Genomic DNA, 17,210 nt, shown 5'->3' with positions numbered 1-17,210 from the left:
AGAGAATTTGCGTGCCAGAGTATTGGGCAAAGCCTCAGTACAGGCAGGGATGCTCTCCACACAACTGTGATCATCTAATAACCGGGAGAACAGAAGAAGGTATGAACACGCAAGCACATGAACATAGGGATGAGGGAGCTGGGGGAAGGAGAGAATAGGGGAAGAAAAAAAAGGAGAGGGTGGACAGTAAGAATTTACACCATCTTCATCAGCATGCAAGACTCACAGAGGTCAGAGCAGAGATGAGGCTTATAAATCTGCCAATGCTTAAGCATCTTAAGCTGTCTGGCTTTTGTGTGGGGTAGGAAGAGAGGTGGAGGGGTCATTCCCTCGCTCTGGGTGAGAGGACGGCAAAGCAGAGAATCTGTATTGAAAGTGTGGGCGGAATGCCCTGGACCGGGAGTGCAGGCGTGTTTACTCTGATCAAAGTAACCATAGTAAGAATATGCAGATTTTTAGAACAAAAAAAAAAAGCACTTCAAGATGACTTCATCCCACAGGGTCCTTTTCACAGAGGCATGTGAAGGGAATAACAGATGAGATGATATTCTAGGAAAGCCAGATGGGAATAGCATAGTAAGCGTTCCTTTCATGCTGAAAATGGTTACTCTGGACAAATTCTTATGTCCTTACTCAGAAGTTCAGTGGGAAGTTTTCCCAAAGTAAAAGCCAGCTAAAGCTGATTAAGGATCTTGAGACTTGCCCCGTATTAATTCAGTGCAGCTACACAGAGCTCTTTATTGCGTGTTTGAAAGAGCAAGCTTTCAAAGGAAGCTGGTTTCATGCAATAATTACGTGAAGCTGGGCTGTACTAACCCTGAGCTGAAACCTGGGACCAAAAGCTGCAGGGGCTCTACTCCACGTGGAGTAGGACTCCTCGGCCACACAGCACTTGAGCTGAAAGCCACCGGTGGCACTCAGCAGGAGAAGGTTTGGAGGGGGTTATCTACCAGCAGCCACCTGTGTCAGGGCAGCCTTCGCAGGTGGACTTCTGTCAGGAGGGATCCTTGCAGCTTCCTGGCACTCCTGGGTACCACGAAGAAATCGTGCCTCCAGAGCTCTGTGTGCATCACTGAAGCGAGCACAGGCTCCAGCTTCATCTGAACTGGCAGATTCCCTGCAGAGCTCTCCCCTTTGATTTTCCACTCACATGTGGATAAGCAGCGATGGTGACTTAGGGCAAATCTCACCCCTTTGCCCATTTGCACAGGTTTTGCTCGCAGCTGCTGGCTGCCACTGCTGCACTTGGGCCAGAAGCCTTGGTGGGAGCTGCACTTCTCTGCTATACTTGGCAAAGAGCTCCTTACAGTGATGACAGCAATGACAGCACAAATTTTGAGGCAATCTTCTTTACTCTGTTGAAATAAATTTTGACAGCTAAAAATTTCATGAAGTGAATAACCAGCCTGAAAAAAATGCTTTCCTCTCAATCCCATGGGAATTTTTGACACTGTTTTTACTGAGAGCTATATCAGCTTCTGCTTCTTCCCATATCAGCTTCTGTTTCTCCCTGGCTTACGAATGAGCTAGCCCAGAAAATGAAATGCAAGTGCTCTATTTGTATTAAACTGGAGGTGTTATTCTCATCTCTTGGCTCAGTATTCTTAAGATGCCTTATGACTCCACATGCTTAAAAAATGTACCCTTAGCACAAGGTTTCCATCTCTTATTTGAACTCTTATTTTAAGAGACTCTCACCAAATATGTCCCATTTCAGCAAGGGGAAAAAACACAAATCTTCTAGCTGGTTCGCAGCTATTTTTGAGTGGACTGGACTATTTAGATTATAGGTAAACATATGGGAGACATGAAAAGCATTTCTAGATCAGGAGAATATGAGAGGATCTGTGGCAAGGTCTGTCAAGAGGGCAGGCTGTGAAGTATCTTCCCGCAATACTTTGCGGATGTGCTATGCCTGGTAGGTGTAGCAGTATCCTGTGGACCTTCTTTCATTAGGCTCTGCAATCGTCAACCCACCACTAAAGTCCTTCAAGTTATGTGATCATCCAAACTGTGCAGCCAGCTCCATGTGGATGGCTCATGTGTGTCTCTAAGCAGGGCTTTTTGGAGACGTGTCCAGGCATGGTGAGTCTGTGATAGGCTATACATACATGATTAACAGCACTATGGTAAAAGGAGCCTAAAGGAATGCAGGTGCTTTGCCCTCTAGCCCATCGCTTTGCAGAGAAAATGGGTTTCAAAAAGCTGTTTTGGATCATTCACGTTCATCTCCTTGACAGCTGGCCAGTTACTAGGGCTCCTGTGGGACACGAGCCATCTTAACCAGTAGCTCTGCTGTTTTGGTGCTGCTGCTGCTACCACTGTTACCACAAGCACCTTCTTGCAAAGCTGAGCAAGAGTGCAATGCCTGCATTGCCTGCAGCAGTGTTAGATTAGGCCAGAGCATGAGAAAGGAAATGCCAGTAAACACCAGCATAACAGTGAAAAATCACTATGGGGAGAGGACTTTCAAAGCACAAAGAAAAGCAGACTGAAAAAGAAGAAAAGCATGCTTTGCCCCTATGTTATTTAAGATACAGTAATCCCACAGTAATAGGGGCAGTATTTTTCTGTGAAACTAAGACTTTTAGATTGATGATGTTTCTTTTAGCATTCATTTTGATGTATTGTCTCATGCAAAAATCCTCATGAAAACGTAATAAATCCTGCTATATCAATATGCAAATATATGCTAGATAAGGGACTTGTAATAGGTTCCTCTGAGACATATATCAGAGATATAACAGAGTTCTGTTTTTCACTATCAGAAAGACTATGATGGCTGAGGGCCCCCAGGAAGACATTTGATACAGAATCCTGTCTTTCCATATTAAAAAATAATCATCTTTTGTAAATGAAAGTGATAGTTGTCAGCTGATTTTTTGTGAGTCTAATCACTCTATGTCAAAGGAACCTCTCAATAAAGCAAGAAAATGTGCTCATCTATCTCAGTTTCACCTATCAGCCAAACACTCTTCCAGAGACTACACAACAAATCCTTCCCCACTTATAGGAGCTACGGGTGACCAGTGCAATACAGGGAGATCACTACAACCATAAAAAACTGGAAGAAGAGAACAGGGTGAGATCTACAAGCACATTGCCTCATGGTGAGCTCCATCACAGAAAGGCACCTTTCCTGACTGTAAAACCACTGATGGCCCATGGTGCAGAAATGACTGTTGCTCAGGATTATTAGGCTGTTTACTTCCATAATTGATTTTTGTGTGGTCCCTCAGAATGCAGGGTGAGAGTAAATGAGAGAAAGCATCGCTCAGTTGAGTTTCAGGTGTGATCTGAAAGGAGGAGAGAGCCAAACCTCCCAAGAAGTGCAGTGAGAGGGCTGGAGTGCCAAGCTGAGGGCTTGTCAAAGTGTTGCTCTGGGCTGGGTGTGCAAACTGACAGAATGTTGTCCTACACTGATCCCTAAGCTGCAGTTTCATTTGACGATAGCATCGTGGTTGTAAAGTACAATGCTATGATTTGGTACCAACATGACTATGAAGAGGAGCCAGAGCATTTCAGCCTCTAATCATGCTGGTGAACAGACCTGGGGTAACTGGAAAAAGCCGACGGTTTTTCTGGTCTTCACTTGGCTCGTTACAGACAATCTAGCCACTGATATTTTCATTAAATTTGATGTGAACACATTTGCGGCATTGTTTTCCGTGTTTGTAAACCTCCTGGTCTGGGGAGTTTGTGCTGCCGTTCAGCCTTGAGGCCTTCCCAGGCTACTCGACAGCAGCAAGGGGTCCTGTGGTCCCTGGGGCGTCTCCTCCTCCTGAGGAGCAGGGTTTTGCTCGGGTTTGGCTGCTTGTGTTTGCCCTGTACTTTGTTAGTTCTTTTGGGATTCTCTTTGTTTTCTCTTGAGCAGAAATACAGCTGGGAAAACAATAATTGATAGCCTGTTCACCCTACCTGGGGGAGAGGAAGATTTGCAAGGCACAGAGTACCTCTTCTAATGCAAATATTCCATGGGGTTTGTCATGCCACAGAGACAGGACACCTTCGTCTGAATGCAATCCTGCTCTTTAACTCAGACACAAGAACACAGAATAAGTGAAAGAAAACACAACAACCCTACATTTGCAGCTGAGCTTTGCATCTGGTCTTGCTGAAGCAGTGCAAGTGCTGGTGTTAGTTACTGTTTGGAGGACATGAGAAGAGCTCTGGTAGAAAGACAAGGGCACCACGTGTTAGACTGACTCCATACACACAGTTTTCCATCGCAGCCTGTAATTTGTGTGCATTCCTTTCTCTTGATTTCCAGCACAAATGTAAATCTGAATAATACAGTACATAGTTAGCATTTCAAAATTTTCCAGGGAAAGAAAGGATCTTGATAAAAGGCTTTTTTTTTTTTTTTAAAACAGTGCTGCTCAAGCTGTGTAAATATACCACCATATCAGAATTGTTTTAAAGCTTTCAGCAGAGTGACATGCCTCAAGGGTAAAAACATGTTAGAGGAAGCCAAAGTGGGGTGGGACTCCTACTAACACCACAAGAAAATGCATCCAAAGAAGCTGTGTATGGAATCATCCTCTGGCCAGATAAGGTTTGTCTATACTGGCAACTTAATATGAAGACAGCTAGTATGAACCTAAGTATGCAGACCCTGCTGGAATTAGGCAGACATCTTTTAAAATGCATGAGCTCGTTCTCCATAACAACGTGATTTCAAAGTAGATTTGCTTCTTATTGTGGAGGGAGCCTGCTTTCCTTAAAAGTGCACTACCTGGTTGATACAAGATACCTACTTGGTCCAACTGTAGTTAATTGTAATTCATTAACAGTGATTTCCCAGAGGACAGAATAACATTTATCAGAAGGTAAGTTGCTGTGCTCCTGCCCAACAGAACTCCCAAAGGAAAATGTGTTACTCAGGAAAAACTTGCAATGGATATAAAATGCTGTAGTTTGAATTGTGACATGATCTTTGCCAAACAAAATAACATTTTATATTCAAGCAGTTATACAGAGAACTAAGAACATAAACCCCCAAATGCTGCCAGAGTTTTTAATTCAGTGCCTCATTGCAACATTGCTTCATAATTTGCTTGGAAGGAGGGAGGCCAAAGAGTACCCCTGAGCAGCACATACCTGCACGATTTCCAGCATCTCCGACTTACTGATGTAGCCATTCCCATCAAGGTCGTACATGCTGAATGCCCACTTCAGCTTTTGCTCCAGTTTACCTCTCGACGTTACGCTCAAGGCTATGATGAATTCTCTGAAATCTATTGTTCCATCTCCATTGGCATCAAAAGTGCGGAATACATGTTCTGCAAACTTGGAAGCGTCCCCGTAAGGGAAAAAGTTCCCATATATTTTTTTAAATTCCTCCATAGATAAATGTCCACTTGGACAGTCTCTCAAGAAGCCTTTGTACCACTCCTGGATCTCGTGTTCTGTAAAGTCTGTACTTTCTAACAAGTCTTGCATGACTTCAGGGCGTAGTTTGCTGTTTTGCTTTCCCATATTGGTGTCAAAATATTAACTGCAGAGGAAAAACACATATGAATTATTATTATTATTACTACTTAACTATTAGATTGGAGGCTGTAGAAGAACAGTGTGCTGGATTCTGAGTTTTCTGATAATAGTTCACTCTTGGGAATAAATTGAAACTTTGGGCAGCATGCGTTACTACAAGTATACTCAGAAAAAATTAACATGCCTAATCTACATGCTGATTACATTGTCTTTTTACAGTCTGGAGAACTGTAATTACGTTGAATTTATTGCCATCCTCTTTGCCTTTGAAATCATGAGGTAAGCAACTGGTGTTGCAAGGTGTACCTGACTGGTAGCTGTGTGTTGCTGCACACCCTCCATCCCGGTCACTCAGCTATCAAAAGACCTGACCTGAATGACATACATTTTTTTGTACCTCTGGTGGAAACCAGGTTGCTACAAAAGGCTGTGTTCACTTGGTCTTGCTCCAAAATGGGATCAAGGTGCACCTGCAGTGTACACGGAAACTAGGAGCTCCAAAGACCTTCTAGATATATCTTTATAGCCAGAATCAAACAGAGCAACCCAGAAGTTGCCTCTCTTGTTTGGCATGGACCAATTCCCACTTTAGTTCAAAATGTAGATAAAATCTGAAAAGATTTCATCACTGGTGGATTCCCTCACCCCAAACTACTACTGTGGTTTTTAATTCTCCTTGTAGCCAGAAATTGGTTCTATTACTAAGTAATAGCAATCTGAGTGGTGATAGCTCTTTCAAAAAAACTTATTTAAAAAAAAGGAGGAGAAAAAAAAGTACTCATACAACAAAACTGGAAAATCATTTTCCTTAAATTAACCATTAATAAATATTATTGGATACAGCTTCTGTTAAAACACCTTAATTATATTTTATTTAAGGCAAGTTGCTACATATCACATTGTGCAGCAGATTTACTAACAACTGATGCTCTGGGTTTTAAATTTTGAAGCCTGAGTGTATTGGCTCCAAAAGGCAACATCATCAGTTTTACTGGAAGCTTAGCATTATATCTGAATTGTGGGAAGCTATTCTCTTTCGACAGAAACCTGCCTGAGAATTCGTCATACAAATGACAGTCACAACTAAAATCCGATGTATGATAACTTTTAAGTAGAATTACAAAATAATTTATACAAGACTCCCACACTGTTGTCAGAATGGAGTCCCTGGGACACGGAGGTGGATTAATGAACAAAGTCTGGAGTGGTTAATGAGCATTCAATAAAATATCCTTTCTAGACCAAGGTAATACTTTTAAAAAATGAAGACTATTACAATATCATTACATGTCAGAAGCAGCTAGTGAGAAACGTACACCATTTAAAGCTAATCTACTGTCTCTTCTGTTTGGGACTGGGAAGCAGAAATTGAGGCTCCTCCAGGCCCCCTGGGTTGATGCTAATTGTTTCCTGTGGCTCCCCTTCTCCTCAAGGTGAATTTGAACTCCTCAAGGCAGCTAGAGGACTGACTCCTTAATCTCCCATGTTCTTGGACCAGAATGACGAAAAAGCTTTATTTCGCAAAGGTAAAAAGGTGGGATCCATCCTAGATCTATCATCTCCACAGGATCCACTGATGGCTGTCTGGTAAGCAGCTGTCTAGTCTAAACTCATTGCCTACACAGTTGATTGATAGAGAACAGGCTCCCCTGTTCACAGAGAGGAGGCTGAAAGGGATGAGGAGTCCTGCCTGATGGAAGCCTCTCCATCTCCTGACCATTTCAGGGGCCTGGGTGACTACCTTGATCTAAATGATGTCTTTTCCTCCAAAGTGCCTCCAAAACACCTGGGAAGTAGAAGATGCCACCTCAAAGGGAATTTTTTCTATTGCCTTTCCTCCTTTCATTCTGATCACAACATACTGTACAGTTTTTAAGTAATCCAAGCTCTAATACCCTGAAAATAGCAAAAAAAATCCCTGTTTTATAGGCCTGGTCCAACAGCTGCTGAGGCAGCTGAAGGTTGTGTTGCCTTCAGTGGGTGTTGGACAGGGTCCATAATAAACAACCTGGGAATTAGCTGAGTGAACAGATTACATTAAAGCAACCAGACGGGTTTATGTCAGGCAAAACAACACGAGCAGGGTCTATCAGCAGATGGAAAAGCAACTGGACAAGTGAAGTGGCCAGGCTTAGTTTAGAGCGGCACCAGTTTAATAAAAAACAAACCAGTAAAATCCCCGGAGTAGGTAGCAGCTACCCACACCCACGGCCGGCAGCTATTCCGCAGCCCCAGGGGCTGCACACTTTTCAGACCATTAGAGTAGAAAGGGAAGATCCCTGACTAATGTGCAAGCCAGCTGCGGTAGGAGTGAGCTGGCATTAGCGATATAAACCCTTGCTGCTTTTTAATATCTCAAACATTTGGAAACGCAGAACTCGGCTTGCACACTTCCAGTCCAGAGTCTTTTGAAAAACAAAATAGTGAGGTAACACGCAGGCAGTGGCCTTCAAGAGACAGCCAATAAGAATGTGCTTCAGTCCAAAATATGATGCCTTTATAGCTGCACATGGCTGCAGGTGCAACATATTTTTACCAAATAATAAAAAATACAGAATAGCAGAATGCACTGCACTGCATTGGTAGGAGCAGAACATCACAATCGGAAAAATATATGTTCTCCAGGCGCAGAGGGAGAGCCAACCATATGTGACCTGCACTAAGGGGTTGAAATTCACAGCAGCTGTGATGCCAGGCAACACAGTCAAAACCAGCACGATTATTTCTGGGTCCACTTGTGATGAATCTGTAGCCTGTTCTTTGCCCTCCATATTTTACTTATTGATAGGTGGTGTTCTAGGAACCGTAACGATGGGATTTATTGTGCCCATTCTGTCAACAACAGATCAAAATGTTTTTGTAGTCCAAGTACAGAAAATCCTTGAAGACACTTGAAGATCCTTATAATCCCTTCGTACACTGCTGCCTGCCTCTTCAGGATAGATTAGGTAATGGGCAGAATACAGTGACAGCAATAAATGCACAGAATGAAATAAAATTGGATCTGATTTTAGGCATTTTTTCACACTTTATGACCTCTGCAGATCTTTCAAATTTCTAATAAATGAATAAATGTTAAAAATACAGCAAGAAAATAGTGAACGGCAGTCGCAGTGGCAAAGTAAAATATTGACAATACTGAGAAATGGATGTTGTAGGTACACAAAATAAAGAAAATTGAGTGTTTAATGATTATGTTTAATTGCATTTCTACAATTGCTTCCCCTGATACAATGGTGTTTGTTAGACATAATATATATGAATGACTCCCTATATGGGACAACATGACATACAAAAATAGTAAGGTCTTAATTCTGAAGACAATATTATTTGGTAAAAGAATGTGATGTGTTTATGGTTTGAAGGGCTGATACCATTTCAGCCAACATCTACAGAAGATCAGAAAGGAAAGCATCACTGCTATGTGGTTTCTGCGGAAAGAATCTGATTCACTGATTATTGTAGGAAATGTCATAAGAGCTGCTCCATAAAGTAAATACTTAGAGCTTCCTCTAATCAGGTCTAGGTGCAGAGTTTTTAAGACAAGACTGAAGACAGAGCTTTTTGACAGACAACAGGCTGTGACAATTCGGCATCTAAGAGAATAAATACGTGAAGTAGTGACTGACACCATAGCAACTGACTTTCCCTGCAGTGCAGTATATTGTGTGCAGACAGGATACCAATGCTCTTAAAGCCTTCTCCTCAAATAGGGAGAACTGACTGGACAGGAAGGCAATGAATGCTTACTCTATCACGTGTCTCTTGTCAGCAGTTTCCTGCTGCTCACATACAGTTGTTACCTTGATCTGAAACCTCACGGTAAGGCAAACATACTGCCTGCTTAAGCAACAGCCTCGCAGGAGCTGGGAAGCTGCAGCAGCCAAGAGCATGCAGCTAATTCATTGCTGTATGGATGCAATGCAAGCATCTAAACATATTTCCTTCAAAGAAATCAAATATATTTTTTCTTTTGGGGGTTTGGTACCATAAGCAAGTGCTAGCAAAGCATTTCTAATAACGCTCTTGCTCTTCAAAATTGACACCCATCATATAAAGACAGCCCTTTTTTTTTTTGGTCAAGCTCAGTCCACCAAAGACAGTAAGACATCTTAATTTCGATTTAGACTTAAACCTGGGGGAAAGGCCACTGCTGAGAAAAAGTAAAATGAGAAAGGGGCACAAAAATGGGGAATTTAGAATATTGAGTACTTCGTAGCTAACAGAGTACAAAGCACCTGTAAGTTGTAAAGGATCAGTTTGGAGACAAGTCCTGCCTGATACATTTCCAGTGGGGATAGCAAGACAAATTACATCATAGGCTTGGCTGCAGAGACCAACTGCGTAAAAATGAAGGCAGAAAACTTTTCAGAAAGAAGCAATGAAATCCCCATTTTGTGATTTCAGTGCTATTCCGTAATTCAAAATTAGAAAGCACTAGATGACAAAACATGAGCTTTAGGGAACAGTCTTTCAGTGGCAGAGAGATAACACTGGACAATGCAGGAAGCCTTTTACACAGCTGGTTTATACAGTCCTAAGGCCACAGGACGCACACAGAATTCTGGGGCATGGATGGAGAAAGTTTTGATAACACACCACTAAAGTGAGCAGGACACTTCTCCAGCATAGCTGACAGACAGCTGGATGATGGACATACCGGTACCAGCTTACTTGACTAGAAATATGGCTCCGTAACATTACAGAAAACAGGGATGAACCACCTCGTTGTTGTTTGTCTTCAGAAACTGCTGTTTCTTGGTTTCTTACACACACGATCTGACCTGTTTCCAAGAAATAATCCACTTATGGGGCCAATGCTGTCTTTAACATTTCTAACACATAATTTGAAAATTTCCCTGAGACTAGCAATTGTGGGATTTCAATCTCTGCCAAGCAGCTGAAGAAGTTCCTGACAACCGCTGGAATGAGCCAAAGGTGGAGTGGGAAAACAGCATCACTCTGAACCAGTGCTGCTACCTGACAGTCCCAAGAAAGCAGAGCTCCAGCGTGAGTCAGTCCCCTGTGGCAATGCCTAATGGCTTGTCTGCTGTACGAGTGTTTTCTTCAGCCCCTGTGATTCTCCACTCACCATCACCACTGTCTTTTTTCCTCCAGAGTAACTGCTGATCATTAAAAAACCCTGGACATGTGACAAGTGGACTCATATACACCATCTATCTCTCAAGCTGTCTACACATCTGGGTATGGCAGAGATCTCACCTTCTTTCATGTCCTACCCACCAGCAGTCATCTCCTGTCACTGCATCCCAGCCTCCACAGTACAGTGCATAGGGTTCCTGCAAGCTAAATTCTCCTGCCATCACCTTCTGCCACTCCTTCCAGTTACTTCTCTGCCTGTCACTGTGCAATTCCACTCTGTCACAAGCTCAAAGAAGGGGTGCTGCTCTCTCCTGGTTGATCAAACCTTGCAGCTCAGCATCCCTTTACCCTGTGATAAGCAGGGGGTGTCAGGGGGAGACTGCAGTGCATCTCAGAGCATGGGGCTTTGGCTGAGGAGTGTGTTCCCAGGGCTTCCAGGCCAAAATTTTGCCCTATTGTCAACACTTCACAGAGTTAGAGCTACTCTCTTCCTTCTCCTCTGCCAGCTGCTATCATTGCTTGGTAAAGCTTCAGATAGCAAATACCAGTTCACCAATTACAGCATGTGGCAGTCTCTGCAAATTCTGCTGTAATTTGTGATCCAGCGTGTGCACGTTTCCAGGTGCGTCTCTGGTTCCTCTTTGTCTGTGCCCTTACAGAATGGAGGAAGGCATGTGCATTTACGAAAGTCAAGGCCTTGGTGAACACATTCTGGTATTAAAGCCAAGTTCCCTTCATGAGGTCGGTTATTCCTTCAGGCTGTAACACTGCTAACTGCTGTACATGTTATGTAATGAGATAGTTCAAAGCAGAAACTATCTCCAATGATACATTTTCTTCCCATCTGTGTATGCTGTTTCGCTGTAGCTGGAACACCAACATTGCCATGGCTGGATCATGAATGCAAACCCAACAGTAAATACGGGCAATGCACTGTTTGTCATCCTGTAGCTCTCCAGTGAGTCTCAGGTGAGCAAGGCAGGAATGTGTGTTCAGTGGTCTCCGCTGTGCCCCAGCACCAGGAAACTCTGTAATCATTCAGTGGGCTCCCATGAACAGGCTGGGCAGAGCGCTCTTCTATCGCACTGTTCTCATCTTGCCCTTCTGATGTTCACAACCTCAGATCCAGCCCTGCTCTCCACCTTCCAGTTGGAAATTTCAGTGCTAGTGCAGGATCCCACTTGTGGGACACAGTGCTTTTGGTTAGAGCAGCAGCAGTGCTGGAAAGAATAACTTCCTGGGAATGACATGGGAATGACTTCCTGGCCAAGACATGGCCTCCTGTCATGAAGGGCAAGCGCTACCTGGTCAGGAGATTTTTCTTCTTGTTTCTACAGAAAACTACCCTGCAGGCTCTTGGAAGCAGTCACTCTGTTTCCTTCTGGCCATTTCTGGTTTGTTTTCACACATACATTTGAGTAACCATTGTGGCAATGCTTGCCAAGAAAGACTTTTGTTTAATTTTTTTAAAAGTAGCATCTCGGAACATATTTTTGAAAGAAAACCAAACTTATTAAAAATCACAGAGGGACTTAGCAAAAAAATAAATATATGCAGAGTAAAATTCTGAGCTTTGCCATCCTCAATTTATCTGCTTATATTGGCAAAGAGAAAAAAAATGGATTAGATTCATGAGCAAGATTCATTTAAAAAATCTGACATTCTCTTATGAATATTCACAAGCAACAGCAGTAAACAGATTTGCAGTGCAGTGTAACAAGTACCCAAGGCCTGAAACACATACTACAGAGTAAAACTTCTGGCTAAAACTATAGCAGACATTGAAGAACAGGAAGGAAGAATAATGCAGAAATGAAGAGTGAAAAAAAACCAGAGGAAAAGTTGTGGATGGGATTATCATTCTGTATTTATGCTTTATTTGTCAATAAGAAGGAACAGGGGACACATGTGCCATCCAGTTATGTATTGGTACATCATAACTGGTTCATCACAATAAATTTCACTCATTTTGTATTAGGCTGTTAGTCTGTTTCCAGGATCCTAACATTTTCACTGCTCCAAGTTACCATTTTATTTTGTGTCACCTTCCTGCTCCTCCAGCTCCGTCACTGGGGATCCTTCCCCTACGAAAGGTGCCCCTAGTTGCTCCTTTGACAGTACTCGTTCCGTGCTCTCCTGATACAGCCCCCAGGAAAAATTCAAGACAAGAAATAAAAGTAAACCCTTTATAGCTCTGTGCTTTACTTGAGGTGGGCAGTCCAAGCAGGAGCAGCTGCACAGAGTTCATGTGTTTCAAACTTGGAGATGCTTACGGATATTGAACATCAAAAGCCCAGGCTCTTATCCCTTTAGATTTACTCTGGCAGAGAAATGCTACAGCTGCTCCATGTTGTCTCCTGTTTCTCTTTATCGTAATTCCTTTGTGCATTTTAGCAATGAGAGCTGGCGTGGGAGTGGAGGAGGGAGAAACAGTAGAAAGGCAGCACCCCTGTCAAGAAATGCTAGTATGTTACCACCAGGGTCTTCAGCATCAGTGGGTTAACTAGATAACAGCCTAGTACTTATCACGTTACTCTCAGCAATGCCCACGGTCTTGGCTGGAATTGTTTAGGGACCAGCAAGTAGTGTTTCGGCTTCAAATAGCAAAAGGGATGATGTCCTCACACCCCCTCACCTCTGCATCAGCTTCAGCATGATTGGGGCTTCCAGAGAAGGCCTCTATTTCCAAAGCATTTCCTGTAAGGCTGAGTGTGGGGTACAGGAAAAATGACCAGGCATGATCTTTTCTAATATTGGGAGCTGGGGGCAAAAGAGCACGTTATGCTGATTTGCACAGCACAGCATATTGTCCAGTGACTCCTCTTGCATTCACAGTCGGTCACTATTTCCATCTTAAAGCTTTACATTTAGGACTCAGAGCTTGTCTGTGAAATCGCTCCTAACTGAAACGTGGTGTACATCTATCTGTCGAAGAGGAGTGTCTCTGTATTTGCTTATGTAATGGTCTCTGTTCGCTCCACCTCCACACACCGGATTTTGTTTGCGTGGGGGCATTACCAGGTCTGTTCTTAAGCTACTGGTGATCAACTACTTGCTGCTGCATTGAGAGCATGGCCATTACACAGGGGAGGTGGAGGTCACCCACCTTAGCGCAAAATCTTTGCCACTTGAGACAGGGTGCACATAAACATCTTCAGGAAGGTTTTCTGCTCACTTAAGGTATAACCTCTGCTTCCGCATAGGGGTAGACAGGCAGTGAAGATGGCCAGAAAAGGGACAATTGGAGATACACACAAATCCTATGATGACCCTCCAAGGTGTAAGTGGGTGTAAATAGGGGCCCTGTGCTCCCCTGCACACACGGAGGGGAGTCTGGGCCTCCAGCCTTGCTCAGCGCCCTGGGCTTTGTCCAGTGTGCTTTGGGAGGTGATGCAGAGGACTACCATCCTACGAGCAGTGTGAAAAATAATGCTGTAAGTGTTAGTCAGTCATTCCCCAGGGCTGACCAGCAAAGGCTTCATCCACCCAGAACAGCTTGAAAGTAGCATTTTCCCTGCTTAGTGAGAAATAAGGAAATAAAAAAGAGAACAGAAATCAGACAAGAGGGGGAAAATGCACACAGATTTGGTTAAGCCCTCTTCCCAGACTCCCAAAAGGTCTTACTATTTCATTTAATTTCTTCCTCATTCTTTAAGAGCTCACAACAATAAAAGTCATGCCAATATTCACGTGCTTTTTTGGTTCATAATCATTCATTAGTGAAAAGTTGAGGAACAACAGTTTACCATAGGCTTTGTAGAAAAAAACAATGATTTATTCATTAATCCTGGGCAGAACCATCTAAGGTCTTTAAAATAACTAACTCTTTGTCTTGGCAGACTTCACAGAATCACAGAATCAACCAGGTTGGAAGAGACCTCAGCAATCATCGAGTCCAACCGTTGCCCTGACACCACCCTGTCAACTAGACCATGGCACTAAGTGCCATGTCCAGTCTTTTCTTAAATACATCCAGAGATGGTGACTCCACCACCTCCCTGGACAGCCCATTCCAATGTCTAATAACCCTTTCTGAAAAGAAATTCTTCCTAATGTCCAACCTGAACCTCCCCTGGCGAAGCTTGAGGCTGTGTCCTCTTGTCCTATCGCTAGTTGCCCGGGAGAAGAGGCCAACTCCCACTTCACTACAACCTCCCTTCAGGTAGTTGTAGACTGCAATAAGGTCACCTCGGAGCCTCCTCTTCTCCAGGCTAAACAACCCCAGCTCCTCAGCCGTTCCTCGTAGGACAGACCCTCCAGACCCTTCACCAGCTTGGTCGCCCTCCTCTGGACTCGCTCCAACACCTCAACATCTTTCTTGAAGTACGGGGCCCAGAACTGAACACAGTACTCAAGATGACTCTTTTGGGAATAAGATACATATTTATATATTTGATTTCTTCCAGCTCTATGGAAATAGTGTTTTTGTAAAAGTGTGTTTGCCTTTGCCTGATTTTGTGTGATAAAGGGCAAGAGAGACTTTGCTAACACAGTACGTTAGGACATCCACCCTCAGGAGGCTGCTTTTCCAGACTTTAATGCATTAAACTGTTTCACCAAGCACAGGACATCTGCAGTATTTATAAACATGGGTGTTAAGCTAACAGCAGGGGAGCTGGCAAAATCTCTCAGCCCGTTCCAGCTGGAGGTGACTTTATCTAGCAGCATCCGTTCAAAAGGAGACCATATATCAAGATCCAAATGACAGACATTTTCTGCAGTTATTGTGTCTCCTATTATGAAAGCAACTCAGACACCTAAAGTTTCTTTGTTTAACAATCCCTTTCTGTACCACATTTCCTAAACTGATCAAGGTCACATTTTTGAAGTGCTCAGCACCCTTAATTAAACTTGGGCTTCTCAAAAGAAACACATCTTCCATTTGGGCACCTGTGTAATAGGCAGCTTCTCAAAAAAGCATCTATACCCAGTAAACTGAGATCTCCCAGAAAATCACACCACCTGTTTTGGTATCTAACGAAGGCCTGAGTGCTTTAGAAAAGCCGGCCTTCCTACATGTCTGCGTCACTGCAATTTGTCTTTGTCCTGATACTCACATCTCCAGCTACATCAAACGCGGTTCATTTTCCTCTCTTCTGAAGTGTTTCTCTCCTTTGTGTAAGGCACTCACTGGTAGTAACATAATCTTCCCCAATGCACCCAAGAGCACCAGTCATCAAACTCATCTAGCAGCAACTTTATCGGGTTTCTAATCTGTCCTACATCTCGTTTGGTCCTTTTATGTAACCATATATGCAATACCTTGGTGGAAGGTAGTGGAAACTAAAGCAGAAAGCTACTGTTGCACAAAGAAACACGAGAAGCTGATGTGAATTCATGATCTTGATTTTTTAATCTTTGTAAATAAATAGCATGTGACTCCTAAAGAGTGACATTTGTGCTTACTCTACCCTTAAAAAAAACGTTAACAGATGGTCTCCTGTCCCACAGCAGAGACTTGGTGTTGACAGATAAAATGAAAGCATGATATTGGAAAAAATGGAGCCGTTAGCTGGCAAACTAGATATTTTTAAAGATGTTCTTATGATGGGGAAAGGAATGATGGTGGAGGTTCCTACCTGGAGAGTAACTCTGAGTTTTTGTTCCATATTGAAGAAATTTATTGGAACTTTCCCTGGGAAAGCAGGCAACAGGAGAGTGGGAGGTTCTGGCAGGCAGGACCAGAATCTTGCTAAGGAGATGGAAACAAGATGCACTAAGATAATGTTAGAGTTTACAAGTTCATAAATATGAAGGTCCATGCCAGGGATGGTTTGTCCAGCACCTAGCACTGTCAAGTGGGCCTGAACACAAGGGACATAATGTAAGAGGTGATATGGATGACTAAAGGAATTTTGTGGGAGTTGTAGGAATTTTTTAAAGCAGTTTTCAAAGAAGTTTCTAAAATGCAGATAAAGTTTTAATTTTCTCTTTGTGCATGTCTTATTTCTCAGAATTTTTACATCCTTGAACTTGCAAGATGAGTCTGTGAATTACTAGCCCTAGAAGAACAGCACTGGGTGAATGTTTTTTCAGGAGAATCCATTTCCATCAGGTAATGCAGCTTAGCTGAAATCAAAATTTTTTGTGGAAATGTGTCACATTTGGGAAAACAAATTCAGGGAAAATGTCAGAGTTGATCATTTCAACTTTATCTTTTCCTTTCAATAAAAGAAAAAGTTTCAGTGTGATTTTGTATTTTTATTAATTTTGTTTTGGCATTTATATTAGATGTTAATTTTAGTATTACAGTGGTTTTGACATTATTGAGAAAACAGTTCATTGCCAATCAAATGAAATAACTTGATGTTTCCAGATCATTTTTAGCTTCCATCCCACCAGGAAATTTTGATGTTTTGTTCCAATTTGCAGTGAATATAAACATAAATGTCAAAATTTCCTTTGGAATGGGAATTTCAGATTCTAACCAGCTCTAATCAACAACAAAGCCATCTGCTTTTTATTAATGACTTAGGGCAGTATGTAACGCTGCAGAACAGGGTGATATTCTGCTGTTCAGCATTGCTCATGAAAGTCAGTGACATATGGCAAGTTTCTTGCTCCTAGTTGTCTAGGGAAGTTTGAAGCTAACCACTTTTATTTTGTTCTTCATA

The 17,210-nt window shown here is 42.7% G+C and overlaps 1 protein-coding gene across 1 annotated transcript in view; it reads right to left on the bottom strand.

The window, feature by feature from the left end:
• The window catches only part of NCALD (neurocalcin delta), a 53,543-nt gene that overhangs the window by 5,063 nt on the left and 31,270 nt on the right, over positions 1–17,210 (bottom strand). The window contains exon 2 of the mRNA XM_068396286.1: positions 5,101–5,497. Coding sequence (XP_068252387.1) covers positions 5,101–5,478 — 378 coding nt within the window. The 5' untranslated portion in view covers positions 5,479–5,497. The remainder of the gene's footprint in view (positions 1–5,100; positions 5,498–17,210) is intronic.

This window comes from Nyctibius grandis, chromosome 3 (assembly GCF_013368605.1).
Source record: "Nyctibius grandis isolate bNycGra1 chromosome 3, bNycGra1.pri, whole genome shotgun sequence".
In the NCBI taxonomy this organism is placed as follows: Eukaryota; Metazoa; Chordata; class Aves; order Nyctibiiformes; family Nyctibiidae; genus Nyctibius; species Nyctibius grandis.
Note: the sequence above shows the minus strand (reverse complement) of the source record. Positions and strands in the feature narration are given on the sequence as shown.